This window comes from Carya illinoinensis, chromosome 16 (assembly GCF_018687715.1).
Source record: "Carya illinoinensis cultivar Pawnee chromosome 16, C.illinoinensisPawnee_v1, whole genome shotgun sequence".
NCBI classification, from domain to species: domain Eukaryota; kingdom Viridiplantae; phylum Streptophyta; class Magnoliopsida; order Fagales; family Juglandaceae; genus Carya; species Carya illinoinensis.
In genome coordinates this window covers 17,860,186-17,882,962 of record NC_056767.1, presented here as the reverse complement: position 1 = coordinate 17,882,962, position 22,777 = coordinate 17,860,186, and the positions used below count along the sequence as shown (strand labels likewise).

Genomic DNA, 22,777 nt, shown 5'->3' with positions numbered 1-22,777 from the left:
ATAAAGCAGATCTAAGGGATGTAAGATTATGTTGATTATGAACTTCATTTTATGAATATTTTTTTAAAATTGTGGTACAAAATTTACAAACTGATTACATCAAAAATAGATTTAAAAAAAAAAAACTATAATGTGGCACATTTATTTAATTACTGATTGTGAGGCATGCATTGTATTCCATTAAGATTTGATTATTTACATGTTTTCCATTAATCACCTTATTGTCTAGAAAATGATAGGGCACGTACTGCTACCTACTTAATTATTCAAAACTAATATATTAAATAAATAGTGGTAATTTAAGTATCGAATATAATTAAATCAAAGTATAATTAAATTAATCGTTGATTAAACGATCATATAATATGTGTATATATATATATTGCAATCTTAATGGTTTCGACGATAATAACAATGATGATAAGAAAAAGTGCTGTGGATTGTCTGTGTTTTTTGTATATGTTTGGGTGTGTGAAGTGAGAGATGTGTACATTCATTGACAAAATGTTTGGTTCTTTGTGTTTGTGGTGTCGGCACTGTCGGGGGATTTCATCATCAGACAGACAGCAAGTACAGAGCGTAATCTTTGAAAATTGATTATCTTATTCATTTCTGTTATTACTTTCCCTAGCCTACACTTAACACTTACCAATTATTTGAGATCCCAAGCATTGTGTCATTTTTTATTTTTAGAATATCCAAATCTTTATTAGATCTTAAAACTTTAAAAGTTTTTCTTCCTTTTTCAAAAAGAATAGATCGGCTTTGGATTCCATCCTGATTGAAATTGTGGTTTGACTCCACACCTGCATGATGTGTATGAACCACATAAAGACGATCGATCAGAAAGAAGAAGAAGAATCGACATTACATAAAAATAACCAACAAAACAGGATCAAACAACTGAGCAGCTCAAATTGATGATGATGATGATCTTGGGGCCCAGGGAAAAATAGAAAGAAAGAAAGGCATACACATGAAGAGCAAGTAGCCAGCAAGTTCCCAAATTAAATTACGTTGGCTACAATCCTCAAGAAATAAACAATTGAATAAGTGCTGCTTGATTTTCATAGTGCTTTTGCTTTCGGTGGGTAGTGGGTATCCGTTGGTGATGTGGTGCTTTTTGTTATACTTGTTCTTGTGTCTTTCTCTGACGAAAATAAAAAATAACATTAATTTTGGGATCTTGCAATAAAAATAAGAACTTTGCATTTTCTGTTGCTTCATTTACCTTTCTCTAACGAAAACAATGGCGGTGGGAGAGCTCTTTCTTTCTGCGTTCCTTCAAGTATTGTTTGACTGATTGGCATCTCCTGAGTTGCTGAAATTTGCTCGGCAAGAGGGACTTCGAAAGCAGTTGGACGAGTGGGGCAAACCGTTGGCAGCAATTCGAAAGGTGCTTGATGATGCAGAGGATAAGCAATACACTGAAGAGATAGTGAAACGGTGGCTTGATGATCTTAGAAACCTGGCCTACGACTTGGAGGATAGACTGGATGAGTTCACCACAGAAGCTTTGCGACGCCAGTTACTGATGGGAGAAAGTCAGGCCGCTACCACTAGTAAGGTACGGAATCTCGTCCCTTCTTGTTGTACTGGTTTGACTCCAAGTGCTGTTAATAAGACGATTAAGCTGAGGTCGAAGATAACAGAAATTACTGCTCGATTTAATGATCTCGTTACACAAAAAGATCAACTGAATTTACAGAAAAGTGATAGTCTGAGGCCAAACAAAAGAAGAGAGATACCTCCCACAACTTCTGTGGTGACCGAAGATCTCATCTACGGTAGGGAGGAAGTCACAAAGGCTGTAGTTCAATTGTTAGTAAGTGAAAAACAAAGTGGTGCTTTGATTAAAGTCAATGTGATTCCCATACTTGGAATGGGGGTATCGGAAAAACAACACTCGCCCAACTTGTATATAATGATAAAAAAGTGCATAGCTTTTTTGATCTGAAAGGATGGGCTTGCGTTTCTGAAGATTTTGATGTTACCAGCGTTTCTGAAGATTTAATTTGTCCATTTACAAAACGAAGTAATCAAGCCTTGTGGTAGTCATGTACAAGACTTGACTTGTCTGATCAAACTGCAAGCTCAACTTTCCGCGTATAGACAATATCCGCACACATGCATGACATTACAAATTGAATTCGGGTATGCATTTCTTTTCCACAGCCAAAAGTCTAGGGACGTAACCTGTAATTAGGCACGGCACTGAACCACAGAGAGCGAGAGAGCGAGAGAGAGAGAGTACAAACGACATGATTTGAGTTGAATACATATTTGTCGTGACAATAACAGATTGACAAACAATTTGTAGTGTATTACAAGTGAAGTACAAATTGGATTTGCTTAGTACTCTTTCAAATATTGACACATGGTCGAAGCAACTCATATACGTGTGGCATAATTTACTACTTTTTCTCGCGCGCAGCCCCTTAATTCAACCGATGTCAAGGCCACGATCGCGAGCTGATAACACAAGCAAGAATAATTGGTAACAGCTCAAATTAAGGTCAAGGCCACCATTCCTAATTGGAAATGATCCAAACCCAATTCTCCGCATGGAACGCCTTGAAAGCCGGATTTAAGTATCTCTTTATAGTATATATACCACCCCCATGTTCATTAAGATTAGCACCAACCTAGCTACCACGTACGTACGTACACCGTACCCAACAGCATTGATCAGATTAATTACTAATTATTAGGCACTGCGAGAGCAACACCCTGCGCCCATCTAACAATGATGAAGACAGCCGGCCTTCCACTCTTCCGCCTTATCTTGGCCTTCTTTTTCCTCGCTGGTATGCCTCGCTATTTTAAAAAAAAAAAAGTTCTAATTAGCACATTAATATATATAAGTTGTTTTTTTGTAAGTATTTCTAGAAATCTTAAAAGCTTGGAGTACTATCAATATATATATATATATACACATTTTACATGCATGATCACATTTTTAAATTTTGTCCATTGAACATTAAGATTCTGCTTAGTAAGTGGGAAGAAAATTTTGAATTTAAGATGAAATATTTTAATATTATTATTAATTTGAGATCTGAAAAAGTTAATTAAGAAAACGTTAAATTATTTATTATATTTTATATAGAGATTTAAAAAAATTATAATGATGATATGAGAATTTTAAATTTGAGATGAAAATTTTTTGTTACCAAAGGGAAGCTAATTCTCCCTCTTTTCCGGACGGTGGCCCAAGAACCATATATATGGGCACCTCCAACAAACAGGCTAATATATGTATATGGGGGGCCAGTATTAGAGCTAGATAGCCTAGATATCGTATTTTGCACCTATATATATACATGAACCTATATATATAATTAGTACGTCTTTCTACGACCGAGCTTATAAAATAGTACTGTATCGTAATTGATTACATTCATTCGTTGCAATATCTAAGATGTAATATTGTCTATCTTTCATGTACGGCATGCATGCAATTATATGGTGATGAGGAATTAATTTGTTTGATGTTGCATGCATGCAGGTGCTCAATCCGCTAGAATAACTTTCACAAACAATTGCCCAAGTACTATCTGGCCTGGAACCCTAACCTCTGATCAAAAACCTCAACTATCAACTACTGGGTTTGAATTAGCATCCAAAGCATCCAGATCACTAGATGTCCAAGCTCCATGGAAAGGCCGATTTTGGGCACGAACTCGTTGCTCCACAGATGCTTCAGGAAAGTTCTCATGTGCTACTGCGGATTGCGCCTCCGGTCAGGTTGCATGCAATGGTAACGGTGCCATCCCGCCAGCGTCTTTGGTAGAAATCAATATAGCAGAGAATGGAGGGAAAGATTATTATGATGTCAGCCTTGTAGACGGCTTCAACCTGCCTGTTTCAGTGGCTACACAAGGCGGAACCGGTGACTGTAAGACCTCGAGTTGCCCGGCTAACGTGAACGCGGCTTGCCCAGCAGAGCTGCAAGTGAAAGGGTCTGACGGGAGCGTGCTCGCTTGCAAGAGTGCATGCACAGCGTTCAATCAGCCACAGTACTGCTGCACTGGAGATTTCAGTACTCCAGATAAATGTCCACCCACTAACTATTCCAAGATATTCGAGGACCAGTGCCCTCAAGCTTATAGCTATGCTTATGATGATCAGAATAGCACCTTTACTTGCTCTGGTGGACCTAATTACGTTATCACTTTCTGCCCTTAAACTTGTTGAGAGGAATTATGTGTTCCCCTTATCTCTATATAATAAGACAATAATGGAGTACTAGTACACATGCATGTATGTGTTAATGTAATAAAACACGTGTTGGTTCAAGTAGTTTTTTGGAATAATATGTGTTGGTTCACTTTCATGGGCTATCTACGGGTTTGGCAAGGATAATGCTTGGGCTTGCTCATCCTTACATTGGCCTATTAGGTTTGGGTCTAATGGGCTTAGTGGGCTTGGGCCTAATAGTCTTAGTGGGTTTCTGAATCTTCATAAAATTAATCCTCCATAATCCGAAGGTCTACTCCTAGGTGCCCAATAATCAAGCCTGATTTGGTTACTGAGATCTCATCGCATCTTATATAATTATTATAATTTTTTTAAAACTCTCACATAAAATATAATGAACAATTTAACTTTTTCAAATTCAAAAATAAAAATTATATTCTAACAATATTTTATTCAAATTTCAAATTTTATCTCAACTCATTTCATCTCATCTCATTTGTATAACCAAATAAGGAGGCCAATTTTTTAACTGGTCCTATTTCATTCTCTAAAATATAAACCGCTTTCACAAAACATCTCATCTCATCTTACATAATTATTACAACTTTTTCAAATTTACATACAAAATAAAATAAATAATTCAACTTTTTTAAATTCTAATATAAAAATAATATTAAAACAATATATTCTAATAATATTTTATTCAACTTTTAACTTTAATCTCAACTCATCTCATCTCTATAAATAAACGAGGACTATCATGTAAACTCTACTTGTCCTAAATTAAAAACCACTTAATTTCACGAAATCTAACAGACGTTTTAACATTTTTACAACTTTTGGAGAACTATAAAATTTTCACTCCTCTCGGTAGATCTTTGTCTCATTACCTTATTCCAAAGTTGGGTCAAACATACTTGGAATGAGATTTGCAGTTCCATTTATAGAATTACAGGTTGACCTTCACATTGAGATTAATTTTCATTCAGTGTTTGAGATTCATAAACTATCATAAGCTATTGCATTGGTTTTCATATTTCCCAAATTTCAAGCATAATGTTGGGTATAAAGTCCACAGTCCCAAAATAAGCGAATTTAACTCGGATGTATAAGGAAAATGTTTCATAAAGTAACTGTGAGTCAATCACTCCAAGGAAGAAAATAAAACTCTATAAAGAGAGGGAATCTCCTCAAGTTTGGACAGTCTCCATTACATAGGATGACTCCTCAAAGCTCCTCTCTCTAGAAGCAAGTCATCTTCTTCAACCTCTAGATCCTTTAAAAGAAATTTTATTGCATTGAGAGATATGCAAAACTATGAGAGACTGTATAATCACTAACACAATAGATTTCTCTTCCAAACAACCCGTGGACATTGGCTTTTATGCCAAACTATGTAAATCTATGTGTATCTTATTTTATTAATAGTTTATTAGTTATTTATTTCTTCTTCTTGTAGATGTACGTATGAGCACCGTATTGAGGTCCAAACCACCTCCGTGGGCTTTTCGATCATACCAATGTGGTCCAAATGATCACCTATGTATGTCAAGGACGACTCTTTTTTCTGTTTAGACCTATTGTGTGATTTTTGACATTACGCATGAACACAACATAAAATTAAATCCCACAAACATTAACTGAGGGAAGCACAAACTTATCAAATTGACCATAAAGCACCTGAACATGAAACAATCATTAATTCATATAATAGCATATCTCAAGACTTCAACATATTATTTCATCGTAAAACATTATTGTTATAAATATTATTTCTTTCTTGTTTGATTGTATCTTAGGAATTTCTGCACCACATTGTGATGGGCCTTCATACGGTACAAGTGTCTCAAAAGATTACTTCTGTCGTAGTGCCATCCGAGAACTCTACTTTTGGCGCCCACTAATAAGAAAGGGCTACCCTTGGCCCATATGCTTGCCCCCCGAGGTCTTTGATTCATGTACGTCATCAACTCACGTCATCAACTCGAGGGATGTCATTCTATTTTTATTCATTCCAAAATGGTTAGGAGAGTCTCACGAAAATTTTTCCATTCACAGCATGTAAGGCATGTTAAAACTCAATCTTTCACTTTCACAATCAATCAGTCATGATTTATCCAAATATACCATATATATAGTTAAAATAAAATATCTCATAAATTGAAAAACATAAGATCAGTTGTCAAAACAATCAACCACTTCAATCAATACCAACAAGTCTGATTTAAATATCTCCATTGACCAAATACCTTTAGCGTTTTATGTAATTTTTGGTCAACCTGAGCATGACATTAATTAATTAATGCAAATTTTACAAAAAATTAATTCTTTATTTATTTATTTATATCCGGCTGGGTACCCAGATTGTAACCGAAAATCCGAGTTGAACGTAACTTAATATTTTGAAAGGTAAATCCGGTTCTTGCTACCTTAAGGGTATATCAACTTTGAGGCAAGCTTTCTCGCATGCATTTGCTAATGAGAAATGCTGGTTGCACACGCCGTTGGGGACACGGCGCGTACACGGGTCCCACGTGGACATTAATGAAACGGTGTGCAGCACCAGTCCTCCGAAATCAGTCAAGACCTTCGTTGCCTTTCCCCCCTTTAGAATTGGTTCTTCATTCTTTCCCCCTTCAGCCAAACCAAACACACCGCCATCGCACACCTCGTCGAACTAGCCGCTTAAAACCTCTTGTTGGCTAGTTACTACACTGGATGTCACCCCTAAGCCACCACTACCGCCCTACGTTGGAAGCAGAACCGTAAGCCTCAAGATTGGTATTTGGGATCGAAGTTCTAAGGCAAGGTCTCTCTTACGTTGAGTTCCATAACTTTCTTGGGGTTAATGGTGATAGATCCAGAACTTGTAGTCGTCGTCGTGGTTGGACAGAGAGAAATCTGTGCTCGTATTTGAGTGGGTAGGAGAAAAAGCACACTTCAATAAAAGCCCACCTCAGGCTCAGACCCACTTATTTCTGCTAATTATCTTCAATATTTCAAACCTTAATTACATCTTCCTTGAGTTTCGGGTTCCCTTGATGCTATTAACCCTCTCTCTTTTTTATAATTTGCTGCAAATAATCCCATTTCTTTTATTAGTATTTTCTTTTTCGTGTGTTCCTGAGACAAAACCCATAACTTTTATGTGTAATTTGTAAGATTAGTTACTGGGTATTGTTTTCGTTCTTGTTTCTTCCGTTTTCTCGCCACTTTATTCGCCAATGACAAGTGCACGTCCAAACCAGTTCATGCGAAACACTTCGAGCCCCTCTGTCCAGCCGTCGCCCACGTCCAATAAAAGTCCAGTTGCATCGCTGCTCTCCTCCATCAACTACCACGGAACAAGCCTCCACGTCCCCTGTTTTCCCTTGCCAAAAACATAGTTTTTCCCATCGGGGTGCTTAAGCCACCACGCTCTCTTCTCTCTCTGTACTCCACCATGAGCTGAAGCAACCTTCACCTGCAGCGCCATCGATTCCCACCCAGCTCCACCGGACCTTCCTTGTCGCACAACCAGTTTCTTCCACAAGTGGGTTTCTACCGTCACGTTCAGAAGGATCGATTCCGGGTTAGAGAGATTCTGGGAGCTGAAATGGGTGCAGCCGATTTTGGGTTCGAAATGGTTTCCCACGGCGTGATTTCTGTTTTTTTTTTTTTTTTTTTTAATAATATATCAGCTGACGTGACATTAGGCCACGTCAGCGATTCCGCAACGGGTACCCAGCGGCGGGTACCTGTAGCAGTTCTCTTTGCTAATAGCCATTTTAATAGCAATGTATATGCCTCGAAGTCAGGGGAGTAAATTTACATGTCTAATCTCATACGATATTTGTTAATTTGGTAGTAAGATTATTGGGTTGTAAATGAATCAATCAATCCAAATTTTGGAACACAAAGAAGCTGCAATCAAAGTGATTGGATTTTTCAAAGGAATTGAAGGTTTCAGATTTTCATACTGTTTACTTTCACAAAATTTTTTATCACATCTCACTAATCATTACAACTTTTCTAAATTTTCACACTAAATAAAATAAAAAATTTAATTTTTTCAAATCCCATGAAAAAATAAGATTAAAAGAATATATTCTAATAATATTTTATTTAATTTTAATCTCAATTCATCTCATCTCATCTCTTAAAACAAACGAGGTTATTTAGATTGAGAATCTTTGTTGTGTGTGTAGACAATGGATAATATTTGAAGTTTATCAATTTTACAAAGAAAATGTTATGGTACCATGCTACTTGTTCTTTCACGGGCATTAAAGTGAATATCTAAAGTTGATCAATTTTATATATATTAAGACTGGCCTATAAAGATTTGCACTAAAGTTTGGTTTGAATAGTGAGATAAAATGAGATGATCGATTAATAGTAATTAAATGATTTGAGTATTGCAAGCCTAGAATAAATCTAAATGAGTATTGCAAGCCTGTGTACTTCATCTATTAAGAGCATTAGTAGAGATTTGGCTAAACTTTGACCAAAATTTGATTAGAAAATTCATTTTTATAAATCCAGCTATCTACTTTTTAGCAATATCAAATAACAAACTCTCCAAATATATTATTATTCTATTAAAATATTGATTTTGAAATTTTTATTTATTTTAATTCTAACTTTAATTTGAATATTTATTTGTTATTAAAAAAGTATATATTTATTTTCTAATGATCATATTATTCCAATAAATATAATTTTTTAACAAACTTTTTTTTTATTTTTGTTTTTTTAAATTCTTTAAAAAGGCTAATTAATGGACCCTAGTATAGAAAAACGCCCAGTCTTGTTTTCGATATAACTAGGAAGGTTTCATATAAGACCGTTTTGAAAGGTACTGATCTATTTATTAGAAGCAAAATCACCAATTGTGGTGACAACATTCATTATTATAAGCAAAATTAATAATTTTTTACGCAAAGAAAATTATTTAGCTAGTCGTTTGGTTTGGTCAAATTTGACCAATGAAAAAGGAAAAAGCCAAATTTATTGTACACTTGTTGAGTATGGTGTAATCTAGCCAAAACTTGACTTTCGCTAGTCCACTACTAATGCTCGGCTTTTGCATATTGATAGGGCAAAAATATTCCTTTTTGATACGGGTGAGTTTTTTAATTCAAAATTTCTCAATTATGCTTAGACATGAAACATGGCCGAAAGTATGTAATGTTTACTCACTTTTAGAATGCACATGTATCTTACACCATCAAGAAAGAGTAGGAAGAAGGACGAATCCAATTCCCAATGAATCAATGTTTCGCTTCATGTGTACTCAATATTTGAGTATATAAATGGTTTGTAATTGCATAATTATCCTTGACTTTGGACTATGCTACATAAATGCATTATATTGAGATGTTTGGTGTTAATGTATGAAGTTTGGATTGAGATGGCATGTCTTGAAGTGCTGGGATTCAATAGATTTGTAGTGAAGTTTGAAAAGCATGATAATATTGTTGGTTTTTTATTGGACAGATTTAATGTTTAATCTTTGGCTTCATTGGTGTTGATGTTTGAGCATGGAAGTGGTTTATAATTTCATGGTTATGGTTGATTTTTTATTAAGTCATGTAATTGAATCGTAGTGAGATGTTTGAGGTGAATATATGAAGTTTGGATGGAGATGGATTGCCTGGAAGTGTTGGGATGAAATGATGGAGTTGTAGTAGAGTTGAAAGCCATGATGATGATGTTGTTTGGTAAATGGACAAATTTTTTTATATTGAATGTATCGGGTATGGATGAAGCTTGTAAAAACAAATGCATGCTTTAAATGAATTGTATGTTGATTTGAGGTGATAAAAAGGGTAGGTTACATGTGTAAATTGATTGGTTGCATGTACTGGACAAATTTTGTGTATTTTAAATGTATTATGTATGGATGGATATTTAAATGAATTGTATGTTGATCTTGGGTGATAAAGGGGTATGGTACATGTGTGTTGGTGGATTGTATATGTATGTTTGGATTAGATTGTATAATATGTTTGTAGGTAAGGAAGTGAAGGGGAACTTGAGTTGATGTTGGATTGGTGTTGGGTTGGATTACGTATGAAGGAATGATATTGTTTGAGGAACGATATTGTGATTCTAGTTAGGTTTTATGGTGAAGTGGGATTTAGTTGTAGGCTTATGAGTAATGGTTGGAGATTTAAAGTGAATCATAGGAGCTCACTTTACTAGTTAGAAATTAAGTTAGGCTTTTAGGTTCATAGCCTAAACTTAGGATTTACGAAAATGGCTATGCTTCAAGGATTGAATGGTGACTTGTACAAGTGTGATGAAATGGAAGTTATGAATACCTAGAGGTGTAAGTTTAATTAGGAATATTGTGAAGAAGTATGCAAGTAAATAGTTGAATGTGATTTTTGGAGGATGACTAGTCTAAGTAGAGAAAGTTTAAGTATGGAACCAATTGGAGGTTAAGGCCATGTGAAAGAGAATGCACTAAGCACTAGGAGTAGTTTGATTATGCAAGTTCTAAGTTTAAGTTTCATATTTAAATGAAAACGGAATTAGGTAAAATTATGTATACATGTAGGTTGCCATCTAACACGCACATGGAATGGACTGCATGAAACGAAAATGAACCCCAATTGTTTTCTCTAGAAAATGAATGAAATGCTTTTATAAATATTGTTTTATCCAATGAAAGAAAAGGAAATGTTTTCTTTGAATGGAACGATGCTTTATGAATTTATGCTAATGTATTAATGTTTAAGGATATGTATGTTCCATAAAATGAAATGACGATGCTTGTGCTTTATGTTATGAAATCATGTTTTACGAAATGAAATAAACTGATGAATGAAAAGAATAAAAAGGAAATGACTGAAAGGAATGAATGAAATGAAAGGAACTGACTTAAGGGAAATGAATATTTTAATGTATGAAGCTACGTAACGGCCATGACTGAATGAATAATGGTACCAATGGACTGGGCAGATTGTAATGCCGGGTAAGTAATACTGGTCGCGCACCCAGTGTTGCCTCCTAACTGAAAGGGATTGCACTAGGGTTCTTTTTATTGCTGGACTGATTCCACCTTTGCAATGCTTCTTTATAGTGTTGCGATCTGCCACATATATCAGGACTTTCTCCAGGGCAACCATATGCTCTTTCCAAGAATCTTGAACAAGATTCGAGCACTCCTTCAAGATCCATGAAGCTTTATATCTAAACAAGAAAGTCTTGATGCTCAGATTTCTTTCTTTTCTTGCAACAACTATAAAGAGAGGATTATGATCAAATCTCACCACAGGTAATACTATGCATAAAGAATCAGGGAAACTTTGATGCCATTCCATATTTGCTACTAGTCTGCCCAATTTCTGCTTATTAAAGCCACTATCCCTTCTATTATTGGTCCATGTAAATTTAGGCCCCTTAGTATAAATGCCACTAAGATCACAAGCTTCTAAAACTTCAAAAAACATTTATATATATTTATAGCTTCTCAAAGCTGCTCCCACTTTTTCAGATTGGCAGGTAATTTCATTAAAGTGCCCAACACAAATCCATGGAACATTAGTGACTGGCCTAATATGTTTCAGTAGATCCCAACTAGACTCCCTTTTTGAAGTTTATGGATGGCCATAGAATCCAGTGAACATCCATGATAAGCTAACTTCAGGTTCCTTCACACTCACACTAATATGCCAAGTAGAATAATTAATGAGGTTCACTTCCAACTCCTTATTCCATAACAGACACAACCCACCACTACTGCCCTTATTGCCATCACTAAGAAGATTATGATTGTTGCAAATCATAAATTTATATTTGCATATATAGCATTCCTAAACCCAAAAGTTGAGATCAATAGAGTTGCCCATAATCCAAACCAATCAACACGGGCAATTTTAACACTATATATGAAACATATAACAACTCTTAATTTCTGTGGCAAATACCAAATCAAGTCTTAAAATACCAGAGAGAACAAACAATAATAAAAAGAAAATCTCACCTGAAACTCCAAAGAAATAGTAGCAATAGGAAAGTCATGAAGGCTTGAGCAATTTCTAAGATTAACATCGCCTTAGGATCTCTAATCAAGGCTTCTTTGTATTGTTTTTGCAAATACCTACGAAATCATGCACCTCAACTAAACTTGTACACCATTCGACAATCAATTACTTCAAATTTGAGGTGCCTGAAAGATCCGGGATATTTGTTAAGAAATGACAATCATTGGAAGTTATAGTTGTCACATCTGATTAAAAAAGAAAAAAAATTGAAAGGAATTTACTACATAGACTCAACAGCTAGAATTGCATATACAAAGTGACCATATAATTAGCAAAAATAATGAAAAAGAGGTAATGGAGGGTAAAGCCACTAGCTTGATATCTAAGATTTAAATGCCCTTGCCAGATTACACAAATGCTGCAAAACTCAGACCAAAACCATACATTTACTAGCATTGCAGGTCACATTCAGACTTAGCACAAGTATTAAATCTACTGAAACTGCCTGAAATAGTTCTCAGTCAAAGGCTGGTGGAGCTCAGTGTCATTATTGCATCAATAGTGGACGATAAGGCTCCAATGCTGCAAACAGCAAAAAGCCCAAAAGCAAATTACTAGACAATAGTTAAAAGTACAGTGCCAACTTCATTCATTCCAAACATTCATTGCTTTGATCCAATATCCTATGCGTTTGCGTCTCTTCATGCACAATTTGATTGCTGAGAAAACAGAGGAATAGAAAACAAAAATTGAAGATTCCACTTGTCTAAACAACCATCTTCATGTGGCACACTTGGATGATTTTTCACTCGCTTTTTATGCTTTACTATTATATGGCTTTGAAGAACGCCAAGTTTGAAGTGCAAAAAATAATACCAAATGAAGCTAAGTTTTTATTGGGGCCTAAAACAGGGCAATGTCTCAAAAACAGCATAGAGATGCAAGTTATTTTGGTAGCTTCACAATGGCTATAATTAAAATCATCATCCAAGAAACAAAATTAAATGTACATAGTGAAAAGATTGTAAACTGTATATAATGTATGTGTATTCTAGACACAATAATACTGCCAACAACAATGCCTTTTTCTTTTTTGGTATTTAGAAAGAAAGGGAAAAAAATTATAATAGGCAGAGAGGAAGAAAATATTACTTGAAAATCAAAGGAACATGGACTACTTACTTACTTGTATTTGCTCTCCTTTCATTCTTGTATGCCACTTTGGCTTTGCAACTTTTATAAAACTGGACCATCCCATCATAAGGATGATGGGGATCAAATTGAACTCGCAAATTGTACAAAACCTTTAGTTGAAAAGATTGTAAATTGGAGTACCACACCCATACAACATATTGAGTCCTATTTTCCTTTATGCTCAAATCCATATTAATCAATTGTACCCCTTCAATACAGCATACATGATTTGAGCTATTACTAGTTGTCTTGTCTTAGCATCACTGATATCACTCTTCTAGCCTGAAGCATCTTTAAAAAATATTACGAGATATAATATAATTCTATTTATCTGTTCCAAATAGTGCGACCCCTCAATATCTATTGCCTACTCTTCTTCTCCCCTTGGTCTGACATAATCATCAAGCCCCTTCACCATTTCATTATCTTTAAAAAACTTATGAATATAACTCAACCACTCTAGAATCTGATTTTCTGGAAACAAAGTAGAATCATATTCATAGACTCCCTGTTGAATGTCAAATATCAACATCAATTTAATTTAAGCCATGCATACTATTAAAAATGAGATCACACATACATACCTTCCACAATAAATGATTTTGCACTTTGTCATTCCATATATTCTTATGCATTTTGTTGTAGCCGGTCAATTTAATCAAATGCATCAATCTGATGTGGCTTCCATTGAATTCCAATATTTTTTATACTTCCGAAAATATTTCTAATGACTTGCATCCTTCAACATATATATAGCTCATATTTGGTGGAAGCTCTGGTATTTTTTTAAGTTCCTCACAATGGCTCAAGGAAAGTGAAGTGTAACGAGTTATTTGATGCTCATGGGAAGGCTAAGAATTTCAATCCCTGATAGATCTAAATGACCCAAACTGGCGGAGGAGTTAATTAACATAGTAAATAAACTAGATATTGGAAATAAATTTGTTTATGATTGGAAACAACTTTGAAGATTCAACATTTGTAAGGCAGTTCTCCCAATGCTTGAATTCATTGGAGGTACCAATGAATGTTGAAACCGAATGCAAGCAATTGGGAATGTTGAAACCGAATGCAAGCAATTGGGAGATGCATAAGGTTTTTGCAATTTGATAGATGTAAACATCGGAGTCCTATAAGGTTCCTGATGGACAAAGGTAGTTCTTCTATTGCGTTGCCACCTAGAGTCAATTGAAATAAAGATTCCATTCTACACTTGATTTCAAGAAGATCACAAAGGCTTGAGCAATCCCACAAGAAAAAGCATAGTTAGTGTAACAAATTCTGTGATGCACCTTGGAAGGCTAACAATTTTAGTCCTCGATAGACCTAAATGATCCAAACTGGGGAAGGAGTTACACATGGTAAATAAACTAGATATTGGAAAGAAATTTCTTTCTGATTGGAAACAACTTTGAAGATTCATGTAATGCAGTGCTCTCATTGCTTTAATTCGTTGGAGATGTGATGAGTGTGCGAAAGTGCACCCTATATACCCTATTATTGGACTAAAATACTAAAATGTGAATAGAAATCATAGGAATTAATGTGTATTCTTAAATTGAATTTCTATTTACGTTGGGATACTCCTAAGCAGTTTTTTTATGTCTAATTTCAAAGTTTATAAAAGAGCAAGTCAAGCCCAGCCAAATTCAAAGGAGGACATTCATGGGGTTTGAAAGCAATTTGGAAGAAAAGAAAAAGAAAAAAATCACAAAATGAAACCACAAGAAGTCCAAGTCCGAAATTCGCTAGGAGACAGTCTGGACATACTTTAGTCTTTTGACTGTATCTTTTTACTCATATATCGTATTGATGTGATTCTTGATGCATTGGAAAGATATCTTAAAGGGCTATAACTTCGTCTCTAATAAGGATTTCCAAATTCGAAATCCTGAAGGCTGTACGTGGCTGCCAAGATAAGTCCTAAAATTTAGGCGATTTTTTTATGCGGAAATCAAGAAGATATTAGGGTTTCTTTCTTACCCTATATAAGCATATCATTAGCACGAAATGGAGGGGAGGAAGAGGCACAAGAGGCAGATTTGAAGAGAGGAGAAAATCACTTCCATGGCCACCGTTCGCTTCAGTTTTCTCTGGAGATTTTTGTTGTCCATTATATTTATGGGTAACTAAATTCTCAAGTAGGGTTAGGAATGAACTTGCACATTAGATGGTATTTCTAATTTATTCCTAATTCATGTATTTGATTTTCAATTACTAAAACTCTTTTGTTTTATCATTCTCAATTCATCGTTGATGTTTTCTTCTCCGAATAATCATAGAATTTATTGTGTTTATGGATTTAGTCATGCTTTTTCTATTGAATGAATTAGTTCTTTGATTATGTTTGGATCAATTATTTATCTATATTGATTTAGTTTTTTGCTGCAATATCGCTTCCTGAGTATATTGTCGTCATTGGATTTTATCAATAGGGGTAGTAATTCACGTTTTTTTAAAAGTGGTGAATGTTTTTTCAAAGGGTTACATTTGATTTAAGTCTGGTTTATAAATCTATATCTTCCGATTGGGAATTGCGGGAATTGAGTTCCTAATTGAGTTATCCAATGAATTAAGAATAATTAAAATACCAGATTTGTGCAAGGGATTCCCGACGCTCTACTGTTTGTTAAATTTGAGTACTTTTTCTGTTAATCACTTTACTTCACTTGAATTTACATTTAAAATTAATCTTTGTTCTCTATTACTTATTTAATATTTTTTCTTTAGTTTCTTTGTTCCTCTTGCTATTCTTTTAATTTGTCTCCCTGTGGAATCGACACCCCAAAGCTGTGCTACAACTACCGCGTTATTCTTTGGGCGTAATCAAATTTTGGCGCCGTTGTCGGGGAGATGGTAGAAGAATTGTGAGATAGTTTTCCTTTCCAACAGTTCGTAAAGGCGGTAACTTTGTTCCCTCTTTTAGCTTGCTGCATCTTTTTTTTTTTATTTTCTTTTTCTTTTTGTAGTTTTTTTAGTGTTGCGTTTTTCTCTACCTTGCATGCACAGGTATAGAGACGCCTTGGGTCGGTTTGCTTGTAGACCTGTGTTAGAGTCAGAGTTTAATTTTTCTGATCATTTGTTTGATAATTCTTCTAATTTTGAGAAAATGAGTGAACACGAAGATCAACCCACTAGGACCCTTCAGGATTACCTCCACCCTACACGCACAGCCACACCATCATGCATCATGTTTCCAGCTAATATTCGCCAATTGGATTTTAAAACAGGGATGATACAGTTACTCCCTACTTTTCATGGCTTGGAAAATGAAAATCCATATGTGCACATTAGGGAGTTTGAGGAAGTAGTTGCAACTTTTCATAGTCAAAATGCAACTGATGACATTGTGAGACTTAAGTTCTTTCCTTTCTCTTTGAAAGATAGAGCTAAGAGTTGGCTATACTCATTGAGACCACGATCTATTGGGTCATGGAATGAGATGACTCAGGTCTTCTTTAATAAATACTTTCCCCAACATAAGACCAATGCTTTAAAAAGGCAAATCTCCACCTTTGTACAAAAGGATAGTGAGACTTTATATCAGTCTTGGGAGAGATTTAAGGAGCTATTGAGTATGTGTCCTCACCATGGATATGAGAATTGGCGCTTAGTGAGCTATTTTTATAAGGGACTTACACCTAGAGAGCGTCAATTTGTGGAGATGATGTGTAATGGTGAGTTCTTACAGAAAGATCCTGATGAGGCCATAGAATACCTCAATGAGCTTGCTGAAAAAGCTCACACTTGGACTGGACCTAGTGCTACTGAGAGCACAAATAGGTCACGACCTACAGGAAACCTAAATGGTGGTAGAATTTACCATCTCAGGGAAGAAGATAACCTAAAAGCTAAGGTTGAGATGCTCACTAGAGAGCTAGAGGCGTTGAAGACTAAGGACTTAAAGCCAACACACGTGGCTAATCATGCAGAGTCTTTTGGACCATGTTTTGTGTGTGGTGGGGTAGATCACCTTGCCCAAGAGTGTCCTACATTGGCTGAGATGAGAGGAATGTCTGATTGTGTCTCCCTCCCCAAGAAGTGTGACGCAACATCGAGAGAGAGAGAGAGAGAGAGTTCTGCTAGGGCTTGTCTGATTGTACGAAACATGGCAGCCGCCGGGGTCCTTCATGGTGCCTCGGCGTACTCTGGAAGATTCAGATCCTTTGCAGATTTGGTGACCCAAAGCCCTCAACCAATTCCAGAAGTGGATATACCATTTAGACCATTGAAGACCCTCGATGGGGTGCCGTATGTATCCTTCACGAAAGAGGAAATAGAAAGGTCTGCACAACCGTTCAAGTTTTCGTTGGTCATGAAATTTCTTAGACAAAGACCATCTCTTGACTTAATCAGAGCATTTATTAAAAGTCGGTGGGGATTGGATTCTCAACCAGTGGTGTCTTCTATGTCAAAACCCAGATCTGTGTTTGTCCGGTTTTCCCAACAATCGGATTTTGTCAAAGCATTTTCGAGAGAAATATGTGATGTAGAAGGGGTTCCTTATCGAATCTTCCAGTGGTATCCGGAGTTTGATGAAGAAAAAGAGCCACACTTGGTTCCAGTTTGGGTCACATTCCCAGGTCTACCTCCTAACTTTTACCATGAAGCTTTCCTGCGGAATATTACGTTGCCGGTGGGTCAATACATTCGTCGGGACAATAGCACGCGTTGTGCAACACGCACGGATGGAGCAAGGGTCTGTATTAAAATGGATGCGTCTAAGAAGCCGATTGAGTCTTTTTGGATAGGTATTCCGTTTCAGCCTACCAGCCGTTTGCAAAAAGTTGTGTACGAAACTCTTCCGGCCTACTGTTGTCGTTGTCGGATGCAAGGCCATAATGAATTTACATGCAAGTGGAAGGGAGGTAAGAAAATGGAAGAGAGACTGAAAGGAGATGGAGGACAGGTAAAAAAGGTACGGGTTAGTCTAGAAGCTGGGAATGAGGAACAAGGCAAGACCGAAAATAGCAATCTTATTGAGATGGAGGGACGAGAGGAAGAAGCTGTGAAAAAATTAGAAGATGGTTGGGAGGATGCAGGGGAGAAAACAGGGGAAGAATCAACTATCAAGGAAAACCATCCAGACATGGACGGAAAGGAAGACAATATAAAGGAAACGCAAGTAGAAGAAGTAAGAGATGGCCGGGTCCAAGTGTGCGGTGAAGCACAACAGCCTGGAGAACATGAGAGTGCTGAGTTAGTAGAGGATATGGAAGGTTATACAGCAGCATTTAATCAGGAAGGGGTAGAGAATGTTGTTGGGGATTGCGTTGTTCAAGTGAACTCAGACTTACTAGGATCAGTAGAAGTGGTGGAAGAAACACAATTTGTAGAAGAGTTGGTGACTGTTGAAGACGGGGAAGAGGAAGACAACGAGGTGGACATGACGGCATTAATTTTTTCAGACTCTGAACTTGCAGTATGTGCGGAGAACATTGGGAAGTCTAAGGCTAGTATGTCTGACTCTGAGAATCAAACTAAACAGAAAGGAGGAAGGTGTTTGAGGAGCTCCAGTCGGGCTAAGAGCAGGCCCTTAAAACTTAATTTATGATGCAGCCGATTCTTTATTGGAATATAAGGGGGATGGGAACTTCTTTAAAAAGGCTAAAGAAATTGATAAAGAAGTATAGTCCGGGGTTTGTTGCATTGGCAGAACCTTTCCTTACGGAAAAACATTTGGAGAATGTTAAGTTAAAATTTCAGCTAGAGGGTTATCTCTCAAATGAAGTACAAGGGGGGAAACTATGGATTTTATGGGCCAAGGAGGTGAAGGTAGTGTTGGTGGAAGCGACGAATCAGTTCATTACAGTAGTGACTGAGTTTCAAGGCAAGCAAGTGTGCATTTCATTCATTTATGCTAAATGCACTCAGGTGGAGCGCAGGAAGCTATGGCAATCTTTAACTAATGGGGTGAGGGGATCTATCCCATGGCTTGTTTTGGGAGATTTCAACATCATTAGAAATGATTTGGAACGGAGAGGTGGAAGGCCTCGACTGTATGCGGCTATGGAGGAATTTAATTCTTTTATTGATTCTACTGGCTTATCTGAAATGAGGTATTCTGGAAACAGACTTTCGTGGTGCAACGGACATGAAGGAGCCTCACGGAGCTGGGCCTGCTTGGACAGGGTCCTTATGAGTGCTGAGGTATTATCGCTTTTTCCTGATGCTAGCCTAGAGTACTTAGGAAGAAGTACGTCAGATCACTCTCCTATGGTGATTCGGCTGTCTAACCCCTTTACATCATATGGTTTTCCTCCTTTTAAATTCCATCAAATGTGGGTTAAACATGAGGAGTTCATGGAGTGTGTGAAGGTTTCTTGGGAGCAGGGGATTATGAATACGGGAATGGCCCGCTTGGCAAAAAAATTGAAAAGACTGAAAAGTTTTCTGCGTGGGTGGAATAAGGAAGTTTTTGGGGCTACTACTCTTAATATTCGACTATTAGAAGATAGAGTTGATAAGCTAGAAAAGAAAATGCAAGAGGGTTTTAATGAAGAAGATGAGCAAGATTATTTAGTAACAAAAATTGAACTGAATACCTGGCTGGAACGTGAAGACACAAGGTTGAGACAACAAGCCAAACTATCGTGGCTGGAAAAAGGTGAAGCTAGTGCAAGTTTTTTCCGAGCTTGTAATGCTCGGTCCAAAAGGCAGGTAAATGAAATGCGCTTACCCGATGGAAGATGGTTAAAAACTCCGGAGGAAATCCATGAGGAAGCTGTTCTATATTTCAGTAATTTGTTGTCCCATAAGCAAGTGGGGGTACTTCCAGACTTATCAGATCTGGTACAGACAGCTGTAACAGAGGCGGATAATGAGAGGTTGTGTCAGCTCCCTTTAATCCAAGAGGTGAGATATGTAGTGTTTTCCATCCCAGTTAACAGTAGTCCGGGTCCAGATGGGTTTGGGTCGGGTTTCTTCCAAGCTTGTTGGCATATTGTAGGTAATGATGTGGTGGAGGCAGTTCAGGAATTCTTCTTGGGGGCTGAGTTTCCCATTAACTTTGCAGCATCATTTCTGACCCTCATTCCTAAAGTGGTGTCGCCAGCAAATTTTGATAAGTTTAGGCCGATCAGTCTATGCTCGACATTCTACAAAATTTGCTCGAAAATATTGGTGAGTCGATTGGCTCCGATGCTTCCACGCATTATATCTCCTGAACAAGGCGCGTTTATTCCAGGCCGAAGCATATTTGACAACATAAGCCTTACACAGGAACTTGTACACAGTATCAACAAACCGGTTCGAGGGGGTAATATCATACTTAAGCTGGATATTGCTAAAGCTTATGATAGCTTGGATTGGGCATTTCTCTTGCATGTCATGGCTCAGTTTGGGTTTTCGAGTCAGGTGTGTGATCTGGTCAGAATGTGCATTTCAAATGCACACTTCTCCATTGTCATGAATGGCGTCCCAAAGGGTTTCTTTAAAAGTGGCCGAGGATTGAGGCAAGGGGATCCAATCTCCCCATATTTGTTTATCATGGTTGAAGAAATTCTCTCGAGAATGCTCAAAGTAAAATTTGAAGAAAAGAAAATTGGTGCGTTTGTCCAACCAAGAGGTACGCCTTTGATTACACATTTATTATATGCCGATGACATAGTTATCTTTGCTAATGGGAATAAAGCTTCAGTGACAGCCATTTTGGGGGTGCTGTCTACATATGAGCAATGGGCAGGTCAGAATGTAAGCAAAGTTAAGTCGTCTATTACCTTCTCGAAACATATTTCCAAGCCTAGACGGCGATCGTTACTACGTATCTCTGGATTTGTAGAAGGGAAAACACCTTTCAAATACCTGGGAGTCCCAATCATTTCTGGGCGTATGAAGGCAGATTTCTTAGAGGAAATTGTTGAAAAAATTAAAGCAAGGTTGGAAGGGTGGAAAAATAAATTATTGGCTAATGGAGCTCGAGTGCTTCTATTAAAGCACGTCCTAATGAGTCTTCCTATTTATCTTTTGTCCACTATCTATGTACCTGGTTCGGTACTAACAAGTATCAATAGATGTCTAAGTAACTTCTTCTGGGGTGTGCGTGATGGTAAACCAAAAAAGCATTGGAAGGCATGGGATAAATTATGTTTACCTACAGCTGAAGGTGGAATGGGGTTCAGAAAGTTCACGGATATTCAAAAGTCCCTCTTCATGAAGTTTTCGTGGAAGATCATGGTAGATGACTCGCTGTGGTCTAATTTTTTTAGAGCTAAGTACCTGAGACAGAATCACATCTCTCTGGTGGATAGGGGAAAAGGCACTAGATTCTGGAGAATGGTTGCATCATGTATCCCTGAGGTGTTAAATCTTTCAAAATGGAAGATCAAAAATGGTAACATATCCTTTTGGTTTGACAAGTGGCTGGATGAGGGTCCTCTATGTAATCTGGTTCCTATGGGTGATTCCCCAATTCTACAGGTTATAGAATTGAAAATGGAAAATGGGTGGGATGTTGTCAAACTACACGGTATAGTAGGTGAGGAGCTTGCAGGAAAAGTGCTGGAAGTTTTATGCAAAAGTAGAGAAGGGGTAGATGTGCTGATATGGACAGCTAGTAAGGATGGCAAGTTCTCCACGAAAAGTGCATGGAATTGTGTTAGAACTACTGCTTCTAAGGTAAGATGGGCTGACTGGGTTTGGCATCCTTGTATTCCAAAGAATATTTCGGTTAATATGTGGAAAGTTTTTAATAATGCCTTAAGTGTGGATGATAGAATAAAGTCCATTGGTATTCCATTAGCTTCAAAATGTGACTGTTGTGTGCATGGTGCATATGAAAACAGAGACCATGTGCTAGCAAATGGGGACATTGCCAAGGAGGTTTGGAGAATAACATATGCACAGATGGGTCTAGGAAGAACTACAGGTACTTCTTGGAACCAGATAGTGGAGGAATGGTTCTCTAAAGCTTCCAAGACATCACAGCTGGGACACCTTCTCGGGATTATTCCGTCAATTGTAACCTGGTCCCTATGGCTAAGGCGTTGCAAGGCACGGGCGGAAGGAGTAAAAGATTCGGCCATCACGGTATGGTATAATATTAAAACATGGATTGGGAAGGTGGGAGAAAAGCTTAAAGTGGGGAAAGTTCTTTCGTGCCGGGATCAAAAAATACTAATGGAGCTGAATATTCCAGTTAAACCTCCGAGAAGAGCTATCCCGAAGCTGGTGCGATGGACAAAGCTGGAATGTGGTCATCTGAAACTAAATGTTGATGGTAGTTCAATGGGTAATCCTGGAGCCGCAGGGGCAGGTGGAGTACTGAGAGACTCTAAGGGTGATCTGCTCATGGCATTCTCGGCTCATCTTGGCACAGGATCAAGCAGTTATGCGGAAGTAATGAGCTTGATTCATGGTCTACGTCGGATTAAAATGATGGGTGTGGTCCGTATTAATATTGAATCAGATTC

The 22,777-nt window shown here is 37.2% G+C and overlaps 1 protein-coding gene and 1 non-coding gene across 2 annotated transcripts; one reads left to right on the top strand and one right to left on the bottom strand.

The window, feature by feature from the left end:
• The first annotated feature begins 2,621 nt into the window (after positions 1-2,621).
• Positions 2,622-4,302, top strand: LOC122298531 (thaumatin-like protein 1). The gene is made up of 2 exons (XM_043108322.1): positions 2,622-2,807; positions 3,509-4,302. The coding sequence occupies exons 1-2, from the start codon at positions 2,747-2,749 to the stop codon at positions 4,186-4,188; spliced, it is 741 nt and encodes a 246-aa protein (XP_042964256.1). The 5' UTR covers positions 2,622-2,746; the 3' UTR covers positions 4,189-4,302.
• Positions 4,303-16,856: 12,554 nt separating this feature from the next.
• Positions 16,857-16,964, bottom strand: LOC122299948. The gene has a single exon (XR_006239800.1). It is a non-coding gene; the product is annotated as a small nucleolar RNA R71 (small nucleolar RNA).
• Positions 16,965-22,777: the final 5,813 nt, after the last annotated feature.